Source organism: Grampus griseus, assembly GCF_964374135.1.
Source record: "Grampus griseus genome assembly, chromosome: 12".
Lineage (NCBI taxonomy): Eukaryota > Metazoa > Chordata > Mammalia > Artiodactyla > Delphinidae > Grampus > Grampus griseus.
Window position 1 is genome coordinate 10,135,016 of NC_139006.1, and position 24,355 is coordinate 10,159,370.

At 49.9% G+C, this 24,355-nt stretch overlaps 1 protein-coding gene across 1 annotated transcript; it reads right to left on the reverse strand.

Annotated features, from left to right (window-relative positions):
- Nucleotides 1-10,734: 10,734 nt before the first annotated feature.
- Nucleotides 10,735-24,154, reverse strand: HSPB8 (heat shock protein family B (small) member 8). Its single transcript, XM_082668001.1, has 3 exons — nt 23,355-24,154; nt 17,523-17,586; nt 10,735-11,743 (listed from the first exon to the last, which is right to left on the reverse strand). Exons 1-3 carry the CDS (start codon nt 23,719-23,721, stop codon nt 11,584-11,586), a joined length of 591 nt encoding a protein of 196 aa, XP_082524127.1. The 5' UTR covers nt 23,722-24,154; the 3' UTR covers nt 10,735-11,583.
- Between the last annotated feature and the right edge of the window lie 201 nt (nt 24,155-24,355).

A 24,355-nucleotide genomic window follows, 5' to 3' on the forward strand; every position in this document is an offset into this window, starting at 1 on the left:
TCTCTGGAGCCTCCGAAGAAGGGTTAAAGGGCATTCCCTGGAGGAGGCGAGACTTGAGCACGGGTGCCCGTGATTAGGCAACCTGATTAATTCATCACTACCCTCTTATACCCGGCAGGATCCCAAAGGGATGCAACAGAAGGTGGAACAGGATAGCTTTAACGAGAAGAGGAAGAGCAAACAAGACCTTAGCCACTCGGACGCGTTAGGGATGAGAGTGGGGCAGGGGAAGGTAGGGCTACACCGCCAAAGTGCTCTCTCGGTGCCAGGATTGCTCCAAGCGTTTTACGTATCCTGACTCATTGGTTCACAACTCTACAAAGCAGTCTATCATCACCTCTACGTTATTGTCAGGGAGCCTGAGGCACAAGGAAGTTAAGACGATCCGGGAGGATCCCACATGGCGCGGCGGAGCGGCTGGGCCCGTGAGCCGTGGCCGCTGGGCCTGCGCGTCCGGAGCCTGTACTCCGCAACGGGAGAGGCCACAACAGTGAGAGGTCCGCGTACCGCAAAAAAAAAAAATAGTGTCACTTTAAAGCAACTAAAGTATAAATGCAAATTTATATTTCTTTTAAATGGAGTATTATACAGACTGCCTGCTTGAGGCCGGCTTTCCCCATGCGCCGTGACAATAAATCATCTTCAGGAGTGTGGCAGTTAACGGCTGCATACTTTCTCCCATTGTGTGGAAGCGCCGTCACCTGTGCAACTAGACCCCTCTAGTTGAGCCGTTTTGTCATTTCTAATTATCCCTGAGCATAAATGCAGCAGACGCTGCTGGGGATCGGCTCAGATCTCCTCATGTGCTTTTTACTGTTTCTGAGCACACCCACCCTGGCTGCTGGGCACTCTTGTTGACATGGGTCTGCATCTGTGACTTTTCTCTGCAGAACCACCCTGGGGGTTACTGAAGCCACAGCGTCCAAAAGCCTGCCGTTTACTTCCTTGTGGGGGAATCTGCCTCCCCCACTTCCGTCCCTAAGGTAGACCTCGGCCTCTGAGTGCCGATGTTGGACTACTAAAGCCCAAACCTCTTGCCTCAGGTCAGAACAAATTCTGACCCACTTGGTCCCTCTCTGGCGGCACTGTTCCATAGCGTAGAGCAGAAGCGCTGTCATGCCATTTTCACGGATAGATCACAAAAGACCTATCGGGCTTTTGTCTCACGCTCTCTCCTGGATCGCTTGCTCCCAGGGAAGCCAGCTGCCATGCCATGAAGACACTCAAGCAGCTCTATGGAGAGGCCCACGTGGTGTGTGTGTGTGTGTGTATATACACACACAGTAGGTCCCCTACATACAAACGAGTTCCTTTCCGAGAGCGCCTAAGTACAATTTGTTCTCAGTCCAACAAAGTTAGCCTAGGTACCCACCTAACACAATCGGCTACATAGTACTGTACTGTAATAGGTTTATAATACTTTCCACACAAATAATACATAAAAAACAAACACACAAAAAAGAAAACATTTTTAATCTTAGAGTGCAGTACCTTGAAAAGTACAGTAATACCAGCTACATCACCACTGCTCTTACACTTGCTTCCAGACATCCTGGTCTTGAAATAAAGATACTGTGCTTTATACAGTACCGTGCAGTAAAGTAACAAAAGCACAATCACTTGTAGGGGATGCACGCACATGACAATGTACGCCAGACACAGGAACGAACCTACGTGACTGGACATGTGAACGCACGTTCACATCTTTGAAAGTTCACCACTTGAAAGTTCCTATGTAGGGGACTGACTATATATAAAACTGAATCACTTGGCTGAAACTAACACACTGTAAATCAACTCTACTCTAATATGAAAAAGAAAAGTAGACCCTCGACTCCAGTCAAACCTTCAGATGACTGCAGACCTGGCCACCATCACGATTCAACCTCATGAGACCCCAAATCAGAACGACCAGCTCAGCCTTAGCTGAATTGCTGAACCTTAGAAACTGTGAACTATTAAATGTTGATTGTCTTAGGCTGCTTGATTTTAGGCTAATCTGTGATGCAACAAGAGCTACCAGCTGAACCTTCTTCTTAAAGGTTCACAGTGCACATCGCCAAGCTAAAGAAGAATGTTTGAGTATCGTCTAACCCAGGACTTCCCAAAACTATTTGACTGCAGAACCCAACCCATTCCCTTTTCTCCTGACGGAACTCACTTTAGGAACTGCTGCCCAAGTGTGAAATCTTGGACGCACCAGAGATGCTCAATTTCCGGCACTTCTGCGAGAACTTGTCTTCTGACAACTGTGTCTTTGCTGGCTTAGATCTGAGGAGCCATTGGCAGTCAGCTCTGTCATCCTGTCTGCTGTGGATTTTGTAAGCTTTCACTGTCAGAATCGGAACAAAATTCACACAGCTGTCACGCAGCTCTGATGGAGCACAAACAGGCAGAGGAAAATGGACATTGTCCCATGATATCAGGTCACTAGGCAACACGTCCGAGACAAGCGGTCCATGACTCTCCGCTGCCCTCCCTGCTTTACTGGGCTGCTGGGATGGAATAATAACTAAGCAATGGTCCTGTTTGATTTACAAACTCACTCATCTTCCCAGCCACCCTCTGGGGAATATTCAGGGCAGCGACAAATGAGCCCCATTTTAGAGGCGAAGGGACTGAGGCTCTGAGTGAGGATGAAGAGCTGTGTTTTCTTCTGGCATGATTCCCTCTTCCAGAAACCCTTAATCCTTCTTTCCACCACACACGCCCCCCCAGCCTAGCTAGCACTGGTCTGAAACCAGTCCGCCTGAGTTTAAAACTGGCTCAGCCATGCTGCCACTTCCCAGCTGTGGGAACTTGGGTACATTTCTGCATCACTGTAGTTCGGCTACGGATTAAATGGAAAAATGGATGTGCAGAGCATGGACAGCGCCTTACAGGTAATAAACATTTAATAAGGTTATTATTATTAACTCTCATCCTTTCAACTTGGACAACGTTTCTTCCTAGAAGCCCCCAGGAGCTACTCTCCCCTCACCCAGGCTGCGTCCAACCCGGGATCCTCCTGTACAGCCGTTCCCGCCCCCCCAATTCCCCAGTGGTTCCTAACCTTGGCTGCACATCGAAATCCTTGGGGAGCGTTATAAAAATAACCACGCCCAGGCCCCACCTGAGACCAATAACATCAGAATCCCTTGAAGGATTTCTAGAGCATGAGCTAAGTATTTCCCCACCTGACCTTCCCCTCAGCCCCTAAGAGATGCTGGAGACTGGGTGCCTGGGCTCCAGCCTGGGAGAGCATCCTGACACCTTCATTTGGGACATGATGGAGGGAGGTGTGAGGCTAGCCAAGCAGCATTGCCCACCTGCGTCTCTCCTCAATTTCCAAGTCTTCCAAGGAGGAGAATGCTGCAGTCTACTGCCAGCCTGCTGTCTGGCCCTCTCCCTTCCGCCATGTTCTCTTTTAAAATTAACCCTCTCCAGGGCTTCCCTGGTGGCGCAGTCGTTGAGAATCTGCCTGCTAATGCAGGGGACAAGGGTTCGAGCCCTGGTCTGGGAGGATCCCACGTGCCGCAGAGCAACTGGGCCTGTGAGCCACAACTGCTGAGCCTGCACGTCTGGAGCCTGTGCTCCGCAACAAGAGAGGCCGCGATAGTGAGAGGCCCACGCACCGCGATGAAGAGTGGCCCCCGTTCGCCGCAACGAGAGAAAGCCCTCGCACAGAAACGAAGACCCAACACAGCAAAAATTAATTAATTAATTAATTAATTAGCAAAAAGGCGCTTAAATGCTATGAAAAAATAAAAAAATTAACCCTCTCCACCATGGTAGTTTTGTAGGATAACCAACAAAAACAACAGTGATGGTAATAGCTGATATTGTGAACCCTTCCTATGTTCTGGGGACTGTGCTGAAGGCTAAGGGGCTAAAGTCATCCTCCTCTTCCATAAAAAAATACATCATTCAGATTCCAAAGTTATATCTGAAAGTTTCTCCTGATTTAAAATAATAGGTTCAGGACTTCCCTGGTGGCGCAGTGGTTAAGAATCCGCCTGCCAACGCAGGGGACACGGGTTCAAGCCCTGGTCCAGGAAGATCCCACATGCCGTGGAGCAACTAAGCCCACGTGCCACAACTACTGAGCCTGCGCGCTAGAGCCCGCGTGCCACAACTACTGAGCCCGCGTGCCACAACTACTAAAGCCCGCGTGCCTAGAGCCTGTGCTCTGCAACAAAGAGAAGCCACCGCAGTGAGAAGCCCGTGCACTGCAACGAAGAGTAGCCCCCGCTCACCACAAGTAGAGAAAGCCCGCGCGCAGCAACAAAGACCCAAAACAGCCAAAAATAAATAAATTTAAAAAAATAATAGGTTCATGGTACAACCACTGTGGAGAACAATACGGAAGTTCCTTAAAAAGCTAAAAGTAGAACTACCATGTGATCTAGCAATCCTACTCCTGGGCATATATCTGGAGAAAATCATAATTCGAAAAGATACGTGCACCACCATACTCATTGCAGCACTGTTTATCGATACAATAGCCAAGACATGGAAGCAATCTAAATGTCCATCGACAGAGGAGTGGATAAAGAAGACGTGGTCCATACATACAAGGGAATATTAGCCATTAAAAAGAATGAAATAATGCCATTGACAGCAACATGGATGAACGTGGAGATTATCAAACTAAGTAAGACAGAGAAAGACAAATATCGTGTGATATTACTTATATGTGAAATCTAAAAAAAAGATACAAATGAACTTATTTACAAAACAGAAACAGACTCACAGACTTCGAAAACAAACTTATGGTGACTAAAGGGGAAAGATGGGGGGGATAAATTAGGAGGTTGGGATTAGCAGATACACACGACTATATATAACATAGATAATCAACAAGGACCTACTGTATAGCACAGGGAACTCTACTCAATACTCTGTAATAACCTATATGGGAAAAGAATCTGAAAAAGAATGGATACATGTATATGTATAACTGAATCACTTTGCTGTACACCTGAAACTAACACAACACGGTAAATCAACTATACTCCAACATAAAATAAAAATTAAAACAAAAATAGGTTCATTCTTGGGCAGGGGGTGGGGACTGGCAACTAAGATGATAGAGATGTGTTATCAGGGTTCCCTCTAGACCTCTGACAGTGGAGACTGAAATTCCCTCAATGCCCCTAATTCCCACTCTTCTTGTCCCTAATGGAGACCTCGAGAATTAGGAGGCAGGCACTGGGAGAGCATCAGCTCCAGGTGCAGACTCAGTCCACTGGTTCAGTAACCTGCCACGGCTCCCTGGCAGACCCTAGGTTCCGCCTTCCAGGCTGGGCTCGGGCTGAGACCACCCAGTGCCCCCCATTTACTGTGGACTTACTCTGCATTAGTACCTGCGGGCCAAGCACTTGGCACACACCTGTGTAATCCCCACAGCAGCCCTGCATTGCCATCCCCCACTTCTGTGGATAAGAAAACAAATGCCTGCCCACAGCGGTCAAGTGACAAGGTCACATATAGGGTGAGCCGCAGAGCTGTGATCACAGCTCAGATCCCCAGTAGCCCTGCAGCTCCCTGATCTCAGGGCACACACTTAGTTCTGCCCTGGACCCTGCTATTCTTTGCTTATTTACGTATGGCCCGAGATCCCCATTATACCCTCAAGGGCAGAGACTCATGTCTGGCTTTTTCTCCAGGGCGCAGCATGGTACCTCATACAGAATGGGCCTGGGGAAAGGAGGCAGTATTCAGAACCTTTAACAACTTGCAGGACCAGGGCAGTGGCTATTCAGAATGGCCATTGGTCCAAAGGGAGCTGCTGATTCCTAGAAAAAGTGGGAGAAGGTAGAGGGAGGAAGGTGTCTAGATTTTAAAATGTAGATTTCATCATTATTCAGGCATGGCTAAAAGATCGGGAGATGAGTGCCATAGAAAAAACAGCTCAATACATTCACGGATGCCAAGAGGAGGGGGCTCGCCACGTCATGGGGGCCACACGGGGAGGCACCAGGTTCGGTCAGATGGCAGAGGGAATGTGGACAACAGCCTTTATTGTGGTCTCTGCGGGAAGGAACAGGGGAGGTGGCGGAAACAGAATAGGCTAGTTCAAATAACTTCAGTTAGCTCCGGGGCACAGGGGCTGTCCCTAGTTGTTTGGTACCTCACCTTGAATGATCTGGGCAGGTGGGCGGTGGCTCAGAGGGAAAGAGTGTGACAAAGGTTGGGTGGGGTCTCCGGATTGGTCTTCCTAAGAGAGGGCTGCTTGCAGGCTATCTCTGCGAGGGGAAGTCCCTCCAAGGTCGGCAAGGCGCCCAGTAGTCAAAGCACCAGAATAAAAAGACATGCTTAATAAAGGCTGAGACACTGGGGGCAGCTTAGAGGCAGTGCTATTTGTCAAGTGGTGCTGAAGTATTTCAATATTTGGACACCTGGCTCCATTGTACCTGGGCATACAGTTGAATCGGTGCTGAGCCTGAAGAAAAGCACTCAGTAAATATACATCCCGTGGCTGAATTGTGTGGGCGGGGCCTGCAGTCTCCTCGCCTCCCCACATCTCAGTTCTCCTTGGAGAATGACCACGGCAGTGCCATTCCACACGGCTGCCCTTCCCTTTTCCTTGGGAGCCACCAGGGAGCCCCCATCTGCTCGTACTTGCAGGACTTGGAGCTGGTGGTCGGGTGGGCTGCTCTCACTGCAGACAGGGTGACTCAGCCAGCTCTCAGCAACCAGAGCGCAGAGCCCACAATAAGCCTTGAGCCTCCCACCCCTTCTGGCAACTCCTGGGCCCAGGGCGTTGGGTGGGAGGGGGCCTCCCAGCGGCCCTCCACCCCACCAGCACCAGGTGTTCACTCATGGTTGAAACAGTGTTGATTTTCACATTATGATGCACAACTTGGCAGGTGCAAAGTGGAGGGGGTGGAGGAGAAGCCAGCCACTGATTCCGGGAATTTATTTCAAGACACATTAATTTGTTTCTTTCCTTCAAGGTCAAATCAAGTCATCTCCATATATCACCATTGGCAGTGACTGGCTAGGAGGGGGTGGGGATGGGCTGAGGATAAAACTCTCCAGGGAGTTGGGTCAAGGAAGCAGAGCGTGGAAGCAGGTTCTGGGCGGTCCCTGTCCCAGCACCATCATCAAAGTGAGGGCTCCGGAACAATGTTCCTCGGTCATTTCGTTGGAGATCTCTGGGGAGGGGCCGAGTCATCCGTTTTGATGACAAGGCTCGTGTCTGTAAGCTGGAAGCTCTCAGAACTGAAATGAGCTGGCTTTCTGGGGTCTGAGATCATGTGTTTGGCCTAATTTCCCAGGGAGACCCATGCTCACCATTCCTTCCTTCATTCATCCATTCGATACACATGTACTTGCAGCGGGTGGGCTCTCAGCTCTACCCGCTCAGCGTCTCACCATTCAGCGACCCAGAACTGACGAGCGTGGAAAGGAAAGCTTTGCTTTTCTCTTTCCCTCACCAGGCTCTCAAAGTGAAAAGAAAGGGTAACACGACACCCAGCAAGGTGCCTTGCACTCCGTATGTGCCCAGTAAATATTTGTGGAACAAATAGCAAATGAGTAGGGATTTTCCCCTTTACTTGAATGATTTCTCCTTTCATCCTTAAAAGCAGAGCAGTTGGGATGAGTTTTGGTGTTTGTGATTGTTATTATTATTTATTCTGCTACACAAATGCCCAAGCTGTTACAGGATGTGCTGGGTTGGGATGGGGGTAATGGTGAGGGGCTCTGGCCAGCTTGCTGGGAGTCTGAGCTGAGATCCTAAAGGATTAGTCAAGGAAGACGCTGGAGGAGTAAGCCCTGGAGAAAGACAGCAGTGTATTCAAAGTTCTGGGAGCAAGACAGGGCCTGTCTGGTTAGAGGAGCCGAGGGAAGTCAGATGGGGCTGCAGGGCGAAGGGAGGAGGTTATGGGAGGGTGGAGAGCAGTGACCCAGGGGAAGATCCCATAATGCCTTGCAAGTCTGCAAAGAAGCTTGGACTCAATCCTTTGAACAACAGGGAACCATCAAAAGGTTTTAAAAGGGACATACCCTTCCCTTTGGCTCCTGTGTTTTCTTGTGCCTGTGAGGCACCTCCCCACCCCAGCCTCGTGTGCTCAAGCCTGACAACCGTGGAGTGACCCCTCCTCTGATAAGCCAATCCTATCCACACCCCCCCTGCCATGCCCCGATTTGAAAGGTCACTTCTCTTCCCACAAGGTGGACGGATTCACTTAAGACACCCTTACGTTCTGCTTTGCTGACAGAAAGGCAGAACAGGGTAATAGGTTAATAGTAGAGTCAGACTCTCTAAGCCTGTTGCTTAGCAGGTGGGTGATTTGGGGCCATGCACTAATCCTCGCATGCATCAGTTTCCTTATCTGTAAAATGGAGCTAAGAACCGAACCTTCCTCCTGTAAGCGAGCAGGACCCTTACGGGGACAGACCGCCCCCCCCTCCCCGCCCTCCACCTGTCTCTTGTTCGTAGTAAAACTTTAGCTTCCTAGGCGTTCCCCGAGTTCCAAAGAATAAATTTCATCAGAGAAGCGAGAAAAGACAGAGACAAAGGAAAACGGTCAAGCAGACAAAATTATAATAGTTTAGCCTTTAAACAAAGTCAAGGACCTTTAGCTCCTTCTCAAGGGCTATAGATACTATTCTGAGGCAAATCCTTTGAGCTGTTCGGCAGATACTGAAACCCGCCCCCCCCACCAGGTGGAAGACGTTAACTACATGCGGAGAATAAGCAGGCACACCCGCCCCCGCCCAGCCTGTTGGAACCAGTAGGTTGATGACGCCGACTCCCAATTAACTCACCACCAACCAATCAGAAGAACGTCCAAGAGCTGACCAAACACCCGGCAACCCTCTTCCTCACCCTGTCTTCAAAAACCTTCCCCTGGGGCTTCCCTGGTGGCGCAGTGGTTGGGGGTCCGCCTGCCCATGCAGGGGGCGCGGGTTCGTGCCCCGGTCCAGGAGGATCCCACATGCCGTGGAGCGGCTGGGCAGAGCCTGCGCGTCCGGAGCCTGTGCTCCGCAACGGGGGAGGCCGCAGCAGTGAGAGGCCCGCGTACCACAAAGAAACCTCTCCCTGAAAGCTGTCAGGGAGTTCAGGCATTTTGAACCCAGCTGCCTGGACTCCATGCTTGGCGCCCTGCAGTACACGCTGCACTTTCCTTCACCGCACCTGGCGTCAGTAGATTGGCTTTACTGCCTGTGGGCCAGCGGACCCAAGTTTGGTTCGGTGACACTCATAGAATTGTAGCGTGATTAAATCTATTAACACATATAAAGCCCTCAGCACAGTGGCACAGTGAGGACGGCACACAGTGAGGATTTGGTGAGGGCCGGGCTTTCTATCATCTGCCTACGCCTGTTGCTGCTCTGAGCTCCTCTGGGAAGGAATCGTGGCTGTTTGCTATATGCTTGGCTCCTAGCATGGGACCAAAATAAGTAGGTGCTCAGGAAGTGGTCACTGACTCCTGCTGTCATTTCGGGGTTTGGAGGTGCTCTTAAAAAGAAGCTCTGCAACTCATTAACTCTTCCGGAAGCAAACGTCTAGGTTCAAGTTCTACCATCACCATGGGACTTACCTGAGCTACTTCCCGGAGACGCAGCTTCTCCACCGTAAAATTGGACATCTACTTCCTGGGCTAACGTGAAGCTTAAGTGAGATTGGCTCCAGGGATGGAGCATGTGACCCAGGCCTTACCAATCAAAGCACTGATTTCCTGGGCTGTGCTTAGCTCAGGGATGGTCATGTGACCCAAGCTGGTCCAATAAGAATGACTCCCAGCAGAAGCGATGAGAAAAGAGTGGCTTTTCTCGCTGGGGACTGGGATGTGGGGCTGTGGGGCTGTGGGGCTGTAGTGATCACAGCTGTCTTGTGACTACTTGAGAGGACATGGGGACACAGAAGAAAAGGGGCAGGGGACGTGGGAGGCAACAGGGAGACTGGGGATGGAGCCGACACCGCAGGACCAAGAGACAAACAGTTCTATTAACATCATTAGAGAGCTGAAAGCAGCGTTTAACCTGGACTTCACAGCTGTGCCCAATAAACGCCCCTTTTTGCTTAAATCGGTTCGAGTGGGGTTTCCTAGCACTTAGCACAGAAACAGTTCTCACTGATGCACCCTGGTAGCCTCCCTGCTCCCCACCACCCTACTTTCAGGGTTCTGGGCTCCTGGCAGCATCAGTGTGGGGCATCCCTCAATTGTTGATTGCCCCTTTTCTCCTTCCTGACAGAACCTTGTTTTTTCAGGCAGCAATGTTCCTGGCCTCAAAGGACAAATCAATATTGATCTTAGCCCAACGCGGCTTCCCTTTCCCTTTGCCAGGGATTGGCTGCAGCATACACGTGACCCAGTTTTGGTCAATGAAATAAAAGAAAGAAATCTGCTGAGAGCTTCTGGGAAAGACGTTACCGATAAAAGAGAAATTCAGACAAAAAGACTTTTTTACCCTTGCCTTCTCTTCCTATACATTGTCATATGAGGTTGAGATGCTTGGAGCTGCTGCAGCCATCTTGCAAACATGAAGACAGAACTTGTAGACTTGTCAGAGACGGCAGAGGAAAACGATAGAAAGACTCTGGGTTCTTGGTGGCATAACAGCTGAAAAAGTAACTCCGAAATCACTCATATCTAAACTTCTTGTAAAGTTAGACAGATATTTATGTCATTTAAGCCCCTATGCACTGGGCATTATTATTTGCTGCCACAAGCATCCCGAATAGATGTGGCATATCTAAGTGGTACTGCATTTAGTTCCCATCAAAACAACACACGAAGCTAAGAACAAGCTCCTTTATTATTATTATTATTTACTGTTATTTTCCCCTAAACAGCACAATTCAAATAACAATGACACACATGTCCCACCCATAGACACAGTACCACGAGTCTGCCTGACAGGCAGTCTGGCCTTTGCTTGGTTCCTGGTGGAGCTGTCTGGAGACAGCCCCCTCTGTAAAAATCCCGACTTGGACATAGGAGACACAAGAAAGGGGGGACTTTAGCCAGAGAATAAACTAAGGGGCTTCCAGAGTCCTTGGGGAGTGCCAGCTTGGGAACATGCTATAAATGCCTGGGTGGAGGGCAGAAGGCACTGTTTGTTTTCATGTGGTTGTTGGATAAATCCCATATGGGGATGTAAGACCTGTCTATAAGCCTGTGTAAACCAGGTCTTCAGAAACACAGCGGGGTGAGCTTCTGGGCTCCGTCAACCAAACCCCGAGGCAGGCATGGACACTGGGAGCCCAGAATGGGAACCTGGGTGATGGGGAGGTCCCCAGAGAAAAGCAACTCTTGCATTAGCTGCAAGGTAAGCTACAATGTGAAATGTTATGTCCCCTTTTATTTGTTTTGCAGCTGTAGAATGTGCAACATTTTCATCACGATAGAAAAGGTAAAGAAAGAAAAACTCCCAGCATCTTGGCCTAAAGCAGCGGAACACGACCTGCCAATTGCGCCATCTTGCGGAAAAACCTACTATTACACTCTCCAGGGAATCTGGTCAATCCACCCTGACCCCCAACATTTCAGTCGCACTAAATCTACGAGTTCAGCTAAAGTAATGTATCCTGGAATCAAAGAAGCCCAGGGGTTGGGGAGGGAACAAGGAAGGGCCAAGACTGGGGTCTCAGGTACAAGTGACTTCCTGGCTGTCTTGGGGAAGCTCATTGTTGAAACTGCTCTCTCCAAATGGTGAGTAAGGGGGGATCTGGGGGGCTTCGATGATCAGCAGGCCTTCTGGGGAAAGCGAGGCGAATACTGTCACAGGATCCACCTCTGCAGGAAGCCTAGGAGAAACACACGATTCATTTATTATCTTTAATATAGCCAAACATTCTCATTTCATTTGAAAGAAAATATTTTCGATATTGCCTGGTGGGATCATTATTTTGACAATAATCCCAGCAGGCAAGTTCCACTACTATCCCCAATTTATAGATGAGGAGACTGAGATCAGAGAGGTGAACTGATTTGCCCAAGGTCACACAGCCGGCAAGCAGCAGAGGGGAATAGAATTGGAATCCCGGTCTCCGAACTCAGAGTACCTTATCATGATGCTCCCCTGTCTCCCCAGGCACCAGACTTTTGAAAAAAGGTCCACGGTAGGGAAAGCCAGAAGGTTCAATCCCCATAGATCACCGGTCCAGGCTGGCTCTGACTATTGTCAATGCAGGGGTCTTGATGAAAGACCCAGGAAGTAAGGTGAGCCCATTCTGGTCATGGGCAGAAGGACCCTTCCTGGAGGGGTTGGGGAGTTTTTTGCTGTGAACAGCCACCTGTAGCCACATGAACTTCCTCTACCAGGGAGACTCCTGCCAAATTGAGCCACGGAGATTACCAAGGGGCCTGCAGGGAAGGACAGAAGAGAAAGGGAACTTGGGCAGTTGCCAAGCCAAACGTCTGAAGTAGAGACAAGGCCAAGAGCTTGGACCTCCCTCTCTGGGCTGGGGATGAGCTGACTCCGTTTAACCCTTTGCACGCCAACCCACAGAACACCTGGGACAATATGACAGGGCAGCCGTGGTCCACAAGCATGGACTTTGCAGGCGGGCAGACGTGAGTTCAAATCCTGGTTCTTCCTGACTGTGCGACCTTGGGCTAGTGATCCTGCCTCTCTGAACTTATTTCCTTATAGGAAAAGGAGGTTAAAAATAGCATCTATCTCTTAGGGTGGTGTGAGAATTCTGTAGGATGATGAAAGCAAAGGGCTTAGCACCGTGCCTGGCATACAGGAAGTGCTCAGTCAGCCTCACCTCCTACATTGTTATTGAAGTCATCGGCTGTACAAGTGAGCATCTTGACAGCTGAGACGATTTTAGCACAAGCACTGACCCATGAACTGTCGGAGCCCGAAAGGATCTCCACTGTCCAGGACGATGCTCCCATGTTACACACGAGGAAACTGAGGCCCCGAGATGGGGAGAGACTTGTTCAAGGGCTCTCACCGGGCGACCTCTATATTGAAACACGTGGTGGGAGAGCTATTCCTCCTCAACCCTCTTGCAGATCTTTCATTCACATCTAAGGGGAAGTCTCAGCTCTGTGTTAACATGCCTGTAACACCTTGGCCTCTATCTCTTGCTATTTTCTCTCTTTTAACAAAGAAAGAGCTAATCTATGACTTAGACCTTCAGGCAGGCAACATGGCCTAGTTAGAATTTAACCACATTTTGCTTCCGTTGGATTTATTTTACAATTGCCTTCTTCAGTGAACGTTTGACTGATGAGAATTGAACCTTATCAAAAGCGAGTTGATCGAAAAGAAAAAAAGCCGTGAGCAAGTAATAGTATGGGAACGTAAGCACAGAAGGCAAAAACTAGTTGAAGATGGTTCGTGAACCACTCATTTGGTTTCCCCTAACCGAACAGGAAGGTCGTGGGCCTGGAAGGTGGAGACACCTGTGTTCAAGTCCCAGACCGGCTCATTATTGGTTATGTGACCTTAGCCGAGTCCCATCATCCTCTGAGCCTCAGTTTTCTCATCCACAAGGTAAGCTTAATGATACCTACTCTATAGCATCCTTTTTTTTTAACATCTTTACTGGAGTACAATTGCTTTACAGTGGTGTGTTAGTTTCTGCTGTATAACAAAGTGAATCAGCTATACGTATACATATATCCCCATATCTCCTCCCTCTTGCGTCTCCCTCCCACCCTCCCTATCCCACCCCTCTAGGTGGTCACAAAGCACCGAGCTGATCTCCCTGTGCCATGCGGCTGCTTCCCACTAGCTATCTATTTTACGTTTGGTAGTGTATATATGTCCATGCCACTCTCTCACTTCATCCCAGCTTACCCTTACCCCTCCCCCTGCCCTCAGGTCCATTCTCTACATCTGCGTCTTTATTCTTGTCCTGTCCCTAGGTTCTTCGGAACCTTTTTTTTTTCTTAGATTCCATATATATGTGTCAGCATACAGTATTTGTTTTTCTCTTCCTGACTTACTTCATTCTGTATAACAGACTCTAGGTCCATCCACCTCACTACAAATAACTCAATTTCGCTTCTTTTTATGGCTGAGTAATATTCCATTGTATATATGTGCCACATCTTCTTTATCCATTCATCTGTCGATGGACACTTGGGTTGCTTCCATGTCCTGGCTATTGTAAATAGTGCTGCAGTGAACACTGTGGTACATGCCTCTTTTTGAATTATGGTTTTCTCAGGGTATGTGCCCAGTAGTGGGATTGCTGGGTCATATGGTAGTTCTGTTTTTAGTTTTTGAAGGAACCTCCATACTGTTCTCCACAGTGGCTGTACCAATTTACATTCCCACCAATAGTGCAAGAGGGCTCCCTCTTCTCCACACCCTCTCCAGCTTTTATTGTTTGTAGATTTTTTGATGATGGCCATTCTGACTGAGGTGAGATGATATCTCATTGTAGCTTTGATTTGCATTTCTCTAATGATTAGTGATGTTGAGCATCCTTTCATGTGTTTGTTGGCAGTCTGTATATCTTCTTTGGAGAAATGCCTATCTAGGTCTTCTGCCCATTTTTGGATTGGGTTGTTTGTTTTTTTGATATTGAGCTACATGAGCTGCTTGTAAACTTTGGAGATTAATCCTTTGTCAGTTGCTTCATTTGCAAATATTTTCTCCCATTCTGAGGGTTATCTTTTCATCTTGTTTATGGTTATAGCATCCTTTTAAAGATGAGACAAAATTAAAACTCTCCATCTTTTAACATGACTCCTGACACACCACCGGGGTCACTAAACGGCAGATCAGACAGACACCGCAGAAGATGTGGAGCAAAGACACTCACGTCTGCTTCGGTTCTGGGCATCCTCCATTGATGACTTCCGGCATCCCCTGGCCTCTCACTCCAGCTGGGTGTGGAAAAGCCCCCATCTCCAGGCTTTGCCCTGCACCCAACCTGACTGGCAAATTCCAAGACCTGTCCCTCTCTCCCTCATCCAGTCAAAACAGGGTCTTTCACATGGGGATGGATGTGTTGAGAAGAATTCCTAGCCGTGGCTGAGGCAAACGGCTGGAGCATGCTGTCTGGGAGGATATGTCCAAGGAAGGATCTCAGCCTGGCTATATCTCCAAGGAAGGATCTCAGCCTGGCTGAAGGAGCTTCCCTGGCCTCTAGTGACTGGAGCTTTTCCTGGGAGAGGCAATGAGACCTCTGAGATGGGGCTAAAGCCATCCCAGACCCCAGTCCCACTGCTTGGTGTCTGGAGTCTGGGCAGAGCCAGGAGGTCCCAGAAGTCCCAGCTGCTCTTGTGTGATTCCAGCCTTGTGGAATCTTTAATAATTTTAATTCCCATGGGCTGGGCGCTGAGTCTGTACACATCCTCTCATTCCCCATCCTGAGGGAAGGAGGGATACAGGAACAGAAGTTCAGAGCAGTTCAGCATTTTGCTGCAAGTCACCCACTCAGTCATGGAGCTGGGACTCCCTACACGCAGAGGCGAGGTTCAGAAATATTTAACAACTGGCGCAGCTGGACCAACCAGAATGGATGGATCCATGCCGAAGTGATGGAGGAGGGTCCTGGGGGCCCTTTAGTCGCTGGAATGTGGGGAGGCTTGGAGGGTCCAGGGACAGGGTTGGGATGACTGGTTGACTAAGGAGAGCCTCTGGGGGGCTCCTGGCCATGTCAGTCCAGTGTCCTAACAAGCAGCCCAGCCCAGCTGCTGAGGCTCCAGCAGCTTTAGGCACTTCTATCTGGTCAAGTAACTCCCAGCAAGCTGTTTTCCCGGAGGCCTCGGAGATGGTGAGATCCATGGAAATGGCTGTCTTTTAGAGATGATGAATTTGCTGACTTCTTTCCGGTTCAGTCCCTTTCACAGCTCTGCCCTGCCTGTGACTCCATCCTGAGACCTTACTTCAGTCTCTTAAAAGAAACATCAGGGCTTCCCTCGTGGCACAGTGGTTAAGAATCCGCCTGCCAATGCAGGGGACAGGGGTTCAAGCCCTGGTCCGGGAAGATCCCACATGCCGTGGAGCAACGAAGCCCGTGCACCACAACTACTGAGCCTGCGCTCTAGAACCCAGGAGCCGCAACTATGGAAGACTGCAAGCCACAACTACTGAAGCCCGCGCGCCTAGAACCCGTGCTCCGCAACAAGAGAAGCCACCGCAATGAGAAGCCCGCGCACCACAACGAAGAGTAGCCCCCGCTCGCCACAACTAGAGAAAGCCCGTGTGCAGCCAAAAATAATAAATAAACTATTTATTAAAAAGAAAGAAAGAAACATCAGCCCCCTCCCTCCCTCTCTCCCTCATCTCTCCCCCATCAGCAACATTTGTTCTGGCTGGCTGCGGTACTAGGGAAAGGCGTGGGTCTTGGGGATGGCAGGTGAGCCAGGGATGGCGGAGAAGAACAGTTTGGCGTTTGCCTTATCAGGAAGTGGCTGCAGCCTTTGAAGTACTCCAGAGGCGCCCGGTGGGTTAGGAATGGGCACATGGCAGGAGAGACAGGACTACAGAATCCTAAAGCTGAAAGCAGCCTCAGAATTCGGTTTGTGCAATCTCTCCAGACACAGGATATCTTTGCCAGGGCGAGGGGAGGAGTTAAGATGCAGTAACAACAACAATAATAGTAACAACAACCCACCACTTATGGGGACCTGCTGTGTGCCCATCACAGTGCAGTGATCTCATGTCCTTTTCAGCATCCATCCCTTTCACAGGTGAGGAAAGGGCATTCCTTGCTCAAGGAATGAACACGGTGAACTCAGAGTTCAAAGGTCTGTTTGGGCTGTTCTAGATGCTAATTTTAAGGACCTTGGGTATGTCCCTTCACTTCTGGGAGATTTCGTTTCCCCATAATACAAGGAGGGTAATGTCTTCTTTCCCCACTGCATACCTTTGCTGCAAAGGTGAAACGGGACTGGGAAAAGACTTCGGACCGAGAAGTGCACATAGAGGAAGGATGCTGATTGGGGGAAGGTGAGTCTCTTCTGCCTACAGTTGTTGCCATCGGGGCCTCAGGGTGGCTTTGACTCATTGGCTCGGTCTGCTGGTCTTTCTGCTGCTTGCATAATCCCCCCACCCCAGCCCCTGCCTCAGCCCTTCTCACTCCTTTCCTTTGTCCCAGTCTCTCAGCCTGAAGACCCCTCTAAGTGGTGAGTAGTGATGACAGCAGGACACCTTCTAGCCTAATTCACGTGGATGCTCTAGGGAAGGCGCGCGTTCTCCTGGCCATGGGAGACTCAGAGCAAGCAGCCTTCGAAAGATTCTCCTGGGGAATTTGGGGCATCGTACCACGTGGGTGGCTGAGTGCCGCAATTTTCATGGAATTGTGGACAAGTCGCGTCGCCTCCCCTATTCTCGGGCTCTTCATCTACAGAACGAGATTGTTAATCCCGCCGCCCGGGGCGCTGAGCAGATGACTTGGCACAACCTACGTGCCGCCCTTTCTGGGAACCTATTGCACGTTTGCTGCGATCCTTCTCCCCTTTAGGTGCAAGGGTTCAATTCCCTGCCCTGGGGGCAGGGGTGTGTATCTTGAGGTAGAGATGCCCAAGAGGGAGAGACCGCAGATCGCAGACCCCAGGCATCCCCACTTCCACTCCAATCCTACCCTGAAATCCAACTGCCAGGTTACTTACTGGATTTTCTTTGTGAAGTTCTTGGAAACAATGCCACCTTCTTGCTGCTTCTCTTCATGTTTACCTGGAAGGGAGAAGAAAGCCGTGTGTCAGCAGCTATGTCCCTCGGGCATCATTCAGGACGCAGGCTCAGAGGTAAAACCTGCCCCGGCCTCGCGGTGTGGCTCGGGGCTTGGTCTAGAGGCTCTGGTTGTCTGAGCCTCTGGTCCCTCATCCGCTAAGTGGACCCACTTGATACTACCTCCCAGGCTGTTGTGAAGATGCAGTAAGACAACAGGCAGGTCGGGAGGCCTTGACCGTGGTTTGTGGATGATTATGCGTTAGACGTGGGAAATCACAGTCTGTCTCCTGTCTTCTAAGATGTGGCACGGCATCTTCGAAGCCTTGCGTCTCACCCCTCTCTCCTAACCAGCCAGGAGACCCCTGAGGCCAACATCCCAGAATGGGTGAGAGGAAAAAAGTGGGGCTAGTTTGCCACCCAGCTGGCTTTATAATGCACAGAGCCCTTTCCCAGCTCTGAGGATGGGCCTCTTTCTCCCTCAGTTACCGATGCAAAAACTGAGGCCCATGGGTCTAAGGGCACCCAGCAAGTGCATGGCAGCCCCAGTCTCAGAACCAACTCTTGGAATCGAAGCCAAGGGCTGGGGTCCGATGCCCCTCCGCCTGTTCCAGCTTCCAGTTAGTTATTTGGGCCCCATTATCTGTACTGAGTCCTGAAAGAACTGCCTGGAAATAATGCTTCAACCTGCTAAAAGAAAACAACACCCTAAGGGGGCTTTCCTGAGAAATGACACATTAGTCGCCATGGATGTGAAATTCCACCCACCCCGCCTCCTCCAGGCTGGCAGGCGAGGGCTATTTTTCTTTCCTTAGGAAGGAAAAATATGAAATTACAAGAAGGCTTAGGCGCAAACTGGCTGTCGTCTGCAATTTATGTAACAAATTCTGAGCCCGTTGGCCATCCCCGCTTTTTTTTTTTTTTAAATGGAGAGAGTATCTCTAATTTCTCGTTAAACAAATCGGATTAGTGCCTGGCAGAGCCATCAGCTCCTATTATTACCCGTTCCTCACTTGTGACGCCACATTCCAGGGCCAAGAACCCTCACTTACCCGCGGACATCCTTCTGAGGGGCTTTGGAATCTAGACTGTAAATAACCTTGTGTAATATAGTGTCTTACTGCAGTCAAGATTTTAAGCTGATAATTTATAGGTGATTACATTATCCATTACCTTTTTATTATTCATTATTCCTTTATTAATAACATTTTTTCTGATTACAAGATAACGCATGTGTATGTTTGAAAATGTAGAAAAGAAAGAAAAAAAAAAATCAAAACCCTCCATAATTCCATCACCCCAAGGAAACCACATTTTTGTATAAGTTCCGGACTTTCCTATGTTACTTAGAAATGCATACATGTTATATAGTATAGACGTATATCACCCGTTTTATCAAATGAGATCATACTGTATGTTACACCTGAAAATTGTTTTTCTCTCTTACTGATGAGTTATAATTATTTTTCCATATTATAGCGAATATTCACTGCCAACCTGACTTTTAATGGCTGCGGGGAGATATAAGTTCATTTAGCCAATCCCCGGCTTTGGGGCACTGAGAGGGTTTCTGACATCAGAAAGAACCTCACTGTACTGAACATTCTTGTAGCTAGATCTTCACACCTGGCCTCATGACTTCCTAGGATCAATTCCAAGTTCTAGAATTTCGAAGGCGTGCTCTGTATGTTGTAAATTTCCCTTAGGAAAGGCTGCATTGACGTAGTCTCCCACCAGCTGGGCGGAAAGAGGTACATTTACAGGAATTCATTTTTCAACAGGAGTGTCTGGCTAACCAGAACATACTATTCTGCCAACGTGCTGCCTCTTGAAGCTCAGAGAGTTTATTCTGACCTGCCAAGTCCGTGACCACCAGCTGACCAGCTCTGATACAGGCCTGTGGCCAGAGGAACACTGTCTGTCCCCTGGTCCCCTTCCCAAAGCCTGGGCCTCCGGAGACCTGCTTCCCCTGGGGACAGGCCAGTGCCTCTGACTCAGCCCTTTTGCACACTTGCTGTCCTGGCAATAATAAATGATAATGATGGTGATGGTGAGAATAATAGCAGCCAGCTCTTATGTTGTGGCACTTCCTTGGTGTCCGCCACTGTTCTAAGCACCTTACCGATATCAACTGTTCATTTTTCACAAAAACCTTAGAAAGCAGGTACTTTTATTATTACCATTTTGTGGATGGGGAAATGGAAATTCAGAGACGTTAAGTGATGTGCCCCAGGTCACACAGCTTGGAAGTGCTGGAGCAAAGACTCCAAGGCAGGGATGTGGGTTGGGGATTGGAGTCCCTGCTCTGACATTTCCCAGCACATTTCTCTTCTTCTCTACAATGGCGGTGACAACAACTTCCTAGGAGCCAATGAGTCACAGAATTGCTTTGAAAGTTGTAAAAATACCATGTGAAGGTGAATGCTTGTGGTTTATTTTGATACTGGGGGAAAAAACTGACCCACAGAAGCTAAACCTCTCTGTCCATGCTCTGAAAATAGGGTACTGGGGTTGTGGGGGAGGATCTCTAAGCAAAGGCAGCTCCGTAAAGGGGGGCTTGGGGGAGGGTGTTAAGCTGGGTGAAAGAGGGTTTTGCTAGGAGGCCCCTGCTGAAGCTTAATTTGCATGGTATTTGGATATCTATTCACTGGGGCAGCTTAAGGATTACGACTGATTTTTAATTTCTTATTTTGCTTTCCTGTCTACATTTTCTACCATGGAAATATTTTATGTTGGTAAACAAAAAAGCAATTATTATGAAAAAAACAAAAAAACGAACCCATCTGGAGGCCAGGGGAAGCTAGAGGTCCCTCACAGCCACCGAGAAATTTAGGTGCCAAGAAGCAGCATCAGCACTTCGGGGAAAGCCATCGGCCCAGCTGAAGAAAGAAGGGGCTGTTTCCAGGGGAGGCAGAGGCCCTGGGATTCAGGAGAGGGGGTGGAATAAAGCCTCTGGCTTTCCAGTCCCTTCCTCGGCCAGGGCCTGGGCCAGCGGCCCATGAAGAGAACATTTCTTGGCTGGTGGCTGCAGGGTGGGGGAGGGGTATATGTGAGGCATGATGGAAACCATCTAGTCTAGCATTTTCCAAACACTTCCCTGGGCCTAGACACTCATATGTGGTCAGATAAGACAGGGCTACCTCTCAGAGATTCATAAACGCCATTAGCAAATTCAATGCTCTGATAAGTCCTGCAGTGAGGAGACCAGCATTTATCAGATGCCCAGTGATATCTTAAAACACACCATTTGGCAAATACTGATCTAGTCCAACTCCTCATAAGACCAAGGGTAAAGCTGAGGCCCAAGAGGTCGTAGGATTTGTCCCAGGCCACTCAGTTAGAAGCAGATCCAGCCATCCTGACTTGGAACTACCTAAGCAGGCCTGGCTTTGAATTTCAGACCTTGCCATGGAGAAGCAAGTGATCTCGGGTGACTTAGTCTCTCTGGGCCTCAGTTTCCTCATCTGTAAAATGGGTGCAACAAACCTACGCATATTTCCTTGGAAGTCCATGTGAGGAACCAGTGAACCAACATCTGGCTGCGTTTAGCACAGTGCCCTGCACAAACAGCTTGAGGAAGAATGGGTGTGTCATTAAGTGAGGTAGGATGGGAGACTGATCTGACTTCCCACGTCCCTTGAAAGTTGCTGTTCAAACGGAGCCCCTGATAATCGATTTGATTTTTTAAATCCCTGTTATAAAAATCTCTGTATGTATTCTTGGGGGATTTGGATTCTGTCAAGCCGATGTTGCTAAGTGCACAGCTGTGAGGCATTTTCAACCTGAAAAGGCTTTGTCTGTCTTTGTCTTATTTAAGCCCCCAATGACCCCATTTTACAGATGTGGAAGCTGAGGCTAGGTGACCCACTCGAAGCCTCTGGGTTAGTACGGTACTCAGCTGGGATCTCAGCCTGGAGCTGCCAGACCCCACCTAGGAAGGAGGATGGAGAGGAAAAAGCTCTCCAGGCTGGACAGAGTTCTCCTGAAGGGGCCACAGGGCATGGGACACCCTCCACCCTGGGGCGGAAGCCTCTGGAACCCTAATTCAAACAAAGACAGGAGGAGCGGTGATAATAATCACCTTGTTTGCAGAGTGCCAGGCAGACACTAGCATTAGCTCCATTTTACAGACACTCTGCATTTATTATCATGGATCGTCTGCACGTACTTAATCTTCCCTGCAGCCTTGCAAGATGGATATTATCAGGATCTCCACTCTTCAGATGGGGAAGCCGAGGCTCAGAGCAGTGAAAAGACTTTCTTGTCCATATCCATTCAGAGACTGAACAGCGGTGGTGGGATTTGAACCTGGGTCTCAAAGAACATCTAGCATTTATGTATGTATGTAGGTATGTATGTCTTGGGGCCTTAATATTCTAGTAACACCAGAACAATGCCGATCCCTTGTGTTCTAGGCACTACGTACACACTTTACATGCGTCATCTAAGACAAAAATCCTTAGGCCGTGTAACCATTTGAACCCCAATTTCCGGATAAGAAAACAAAGCCCAGAGAAATGGTTTCAGGCGGCTGGCACCCTGGCCATCTCCCTCCACCCACATAAGGCCCCAGAATGCCGCCTGGCCCACCACACCCTCCGGAGCCTCTGATGTTTATAATTCTGCCCTGGGAGCCTTTGAAACTCCCCCTGAAGACTGCTCTGCTGGGGCTAGTCCCTACCCAGCCTGTTTGCAATGGCTTTTATTGATTTTCCAGCTGGTGGAGGCTGCCAGGAACATGCTTTTTAATGGAACATTAATTGGGAGGGAAGGGACAGAAAGCTTTTCCCCTGCTGCCCTGCTTCGCAGGCACTGAGCGTCCATCTCCTCTTTCCTCTTCCCCAAAACATTCCCTCTCCCAGGCTGGGATGTGGGCAGGCCCAGACTCTGCCTGCTGCTAACTCACGGCGTGACCTTGGACGAGTGCCCACCTGGGCCTTAGCCTCCTCAGCTGCAAAATGGGACTAGCCACCTCTGCTTCTCAAGGCTGGAGTGAAGATTACTTGAGAGCAGGAATATAAGAGCTGTAGCCCTTGGCACCTGGTAGGTGCTCAACAAATTGTCAACTTGCTTCTGGCCTCCCAATTCCCAGACAGCCAGGGTTGGAATCCTTGGTGATCTTGGGTGGGTTACTTTAACCTCTCTGTGCCTCAGTTTCCTCATCTGTAAAAAAGAGGAGACAGGCCCCGCCCCTTCTGCTTGTGTTCATTGAGATGCCACAGGTAAAGCTCTGAGTATGGTGCCTGGGAGACCGTAAGCGCTCGACCAGGGTTACCACGTCGTAGCCTTATAATGACAATTATGCCTCAGTTTCCTCATCTGGGACAAGGGAAGGTGTTTCTCTTGAAACCTGAGCTAGTTACTAACACTGTCATTACACAGCATCAAACACCCCCTTCTGGACTGTGTCGTGATGCTTGGGTACGTGAACCCCACTTCTTCTTTGGCTTTTCACTCCTATATCTGCTCAACTTATTCTTTATATTAAATTCTCTCTGTTAGGACATGCAACGTGGTTTCTATTCCCCTGCCTGTTGGCTGGCTGATGCAGCGCCCAAAGCCCCCAGCAGCTGAATCAGGTTAAAATTCCCCCCAGGAGCTGGAAGAGGAGAGCTTTTCCGTAAAGAGAACTTTTATGGGCTGCATTCCTGAGCCCTGAAGTCACCTGTGTCATGCAGCCACAGCGTCCCCTCCAAAGGAGCGTTCTCTTGGCTCTTCCAGGTCTGAGGTCTACACCCCCTCCCCGGCTTCTCTCCTTCCTGCCCCCCACTCACCAGACACCTCCACGTATCCGTCCTTGGTCTTTACCATCAGCTCCTCCGGCTTAAAGCTGTGCACGTTGACACACACTTTCCAGGGCTCCCCGGGGAAGGGGGGCGGGCTCCTGCCCTCGGCAGGCACCCCAAATCTGGCCACAGCAGAGGGCCCCCGGGGCACCATGCCCGACCTCAGGGTCCCCGGCCAGGCGGAGGAGAGTCGAGGCAGGGCCCAGTCGGGCCAAGGGGCAGTCAAGTCGTCGGGGAAGGGGTCCATGCCGAAGCCATCATCCAGCAGGCGAGAGGACAGAGATGAGTCCCGGAAGGGGTCCCGGCGCCGGCGGCTCGTGTAATGGCAGGGGAAGGGCATCTGACCATCAGCCATGGCGGCTGCTGAGCTGGAGGGGAAACAGAGGCTCAGAGAGAGGGAGCCACCTGCCCAAGGTCACACAGCAAGGTGATGTGGGTGCACTGGCCTTCCAAGGTTATTCTTCAGCTTCGGAAAATGCCACTGCCAAGGACAGAGGCACACACCAGGCTGGGGTCCCAGCCCCGCAAGGCTCTCCAGCCACCAAAGGCGACCCTTGGCCGGTGCAGCAGAATTCTCCAGGACCCCTCTCCACACAGCCTCACCGGAGGTGAGCCAGCCACCGTCCGCCCAGGCCGTCCAGGCTGTCAGCCAGAGCCGCTGAGTGGAGCGGAGAGCTTAATAAACCGGGAACGCAGGTCTAGAAACTTCTTGCTTCTCCTGGGCTGGGTGCCTTCTATTTATTCCTGCTTGGGGCTGGAGGCGGGCTCTGCAAGCACCTCCTGTCACAGGAGTATTCAGAGGTGATGAACCAGGCCCGGAGAATCTGCGGAGGGGACAGCTGGGCTCCCGGGGGGACTGGGAGGGGCCTTCGCGGCCAAGTTCTGCCAGCCTCTCCGGACTCTCCTCCCCCAGCTCGGCTGGGCTCAGCTCCGCCCTCCCTCCCGCTCCCTTCCCCCCAGAGCCTGCCCGCCCCTAGCGGGGCACTAAG

Bases quoted from the DNA above. Each gene is read 5' to 3' on its own strand.
- HSPB8 (XM_082668001.1), bottom strand. From the start codon at position 23,721: ATGGCTGATGGTCAGATGCCCTTCCCCTGCCATTACACGAGCCGCCGG. The intron at 17,587-23,354 runs GTGAGTGGGGGG...TCTCCCTTCCAG, and splicing joins CGGATACGTGGAGGTGTCTG to GTAAACATGAAGAGAAGCAG. The intron at 11,744-17,522 runs GTAAGTAACCTG...TGTTTCTCCTAG, and splicing joins AACTTCACAAAGAAAATCCA to GCTTCCTGCAGAGGTGGATC.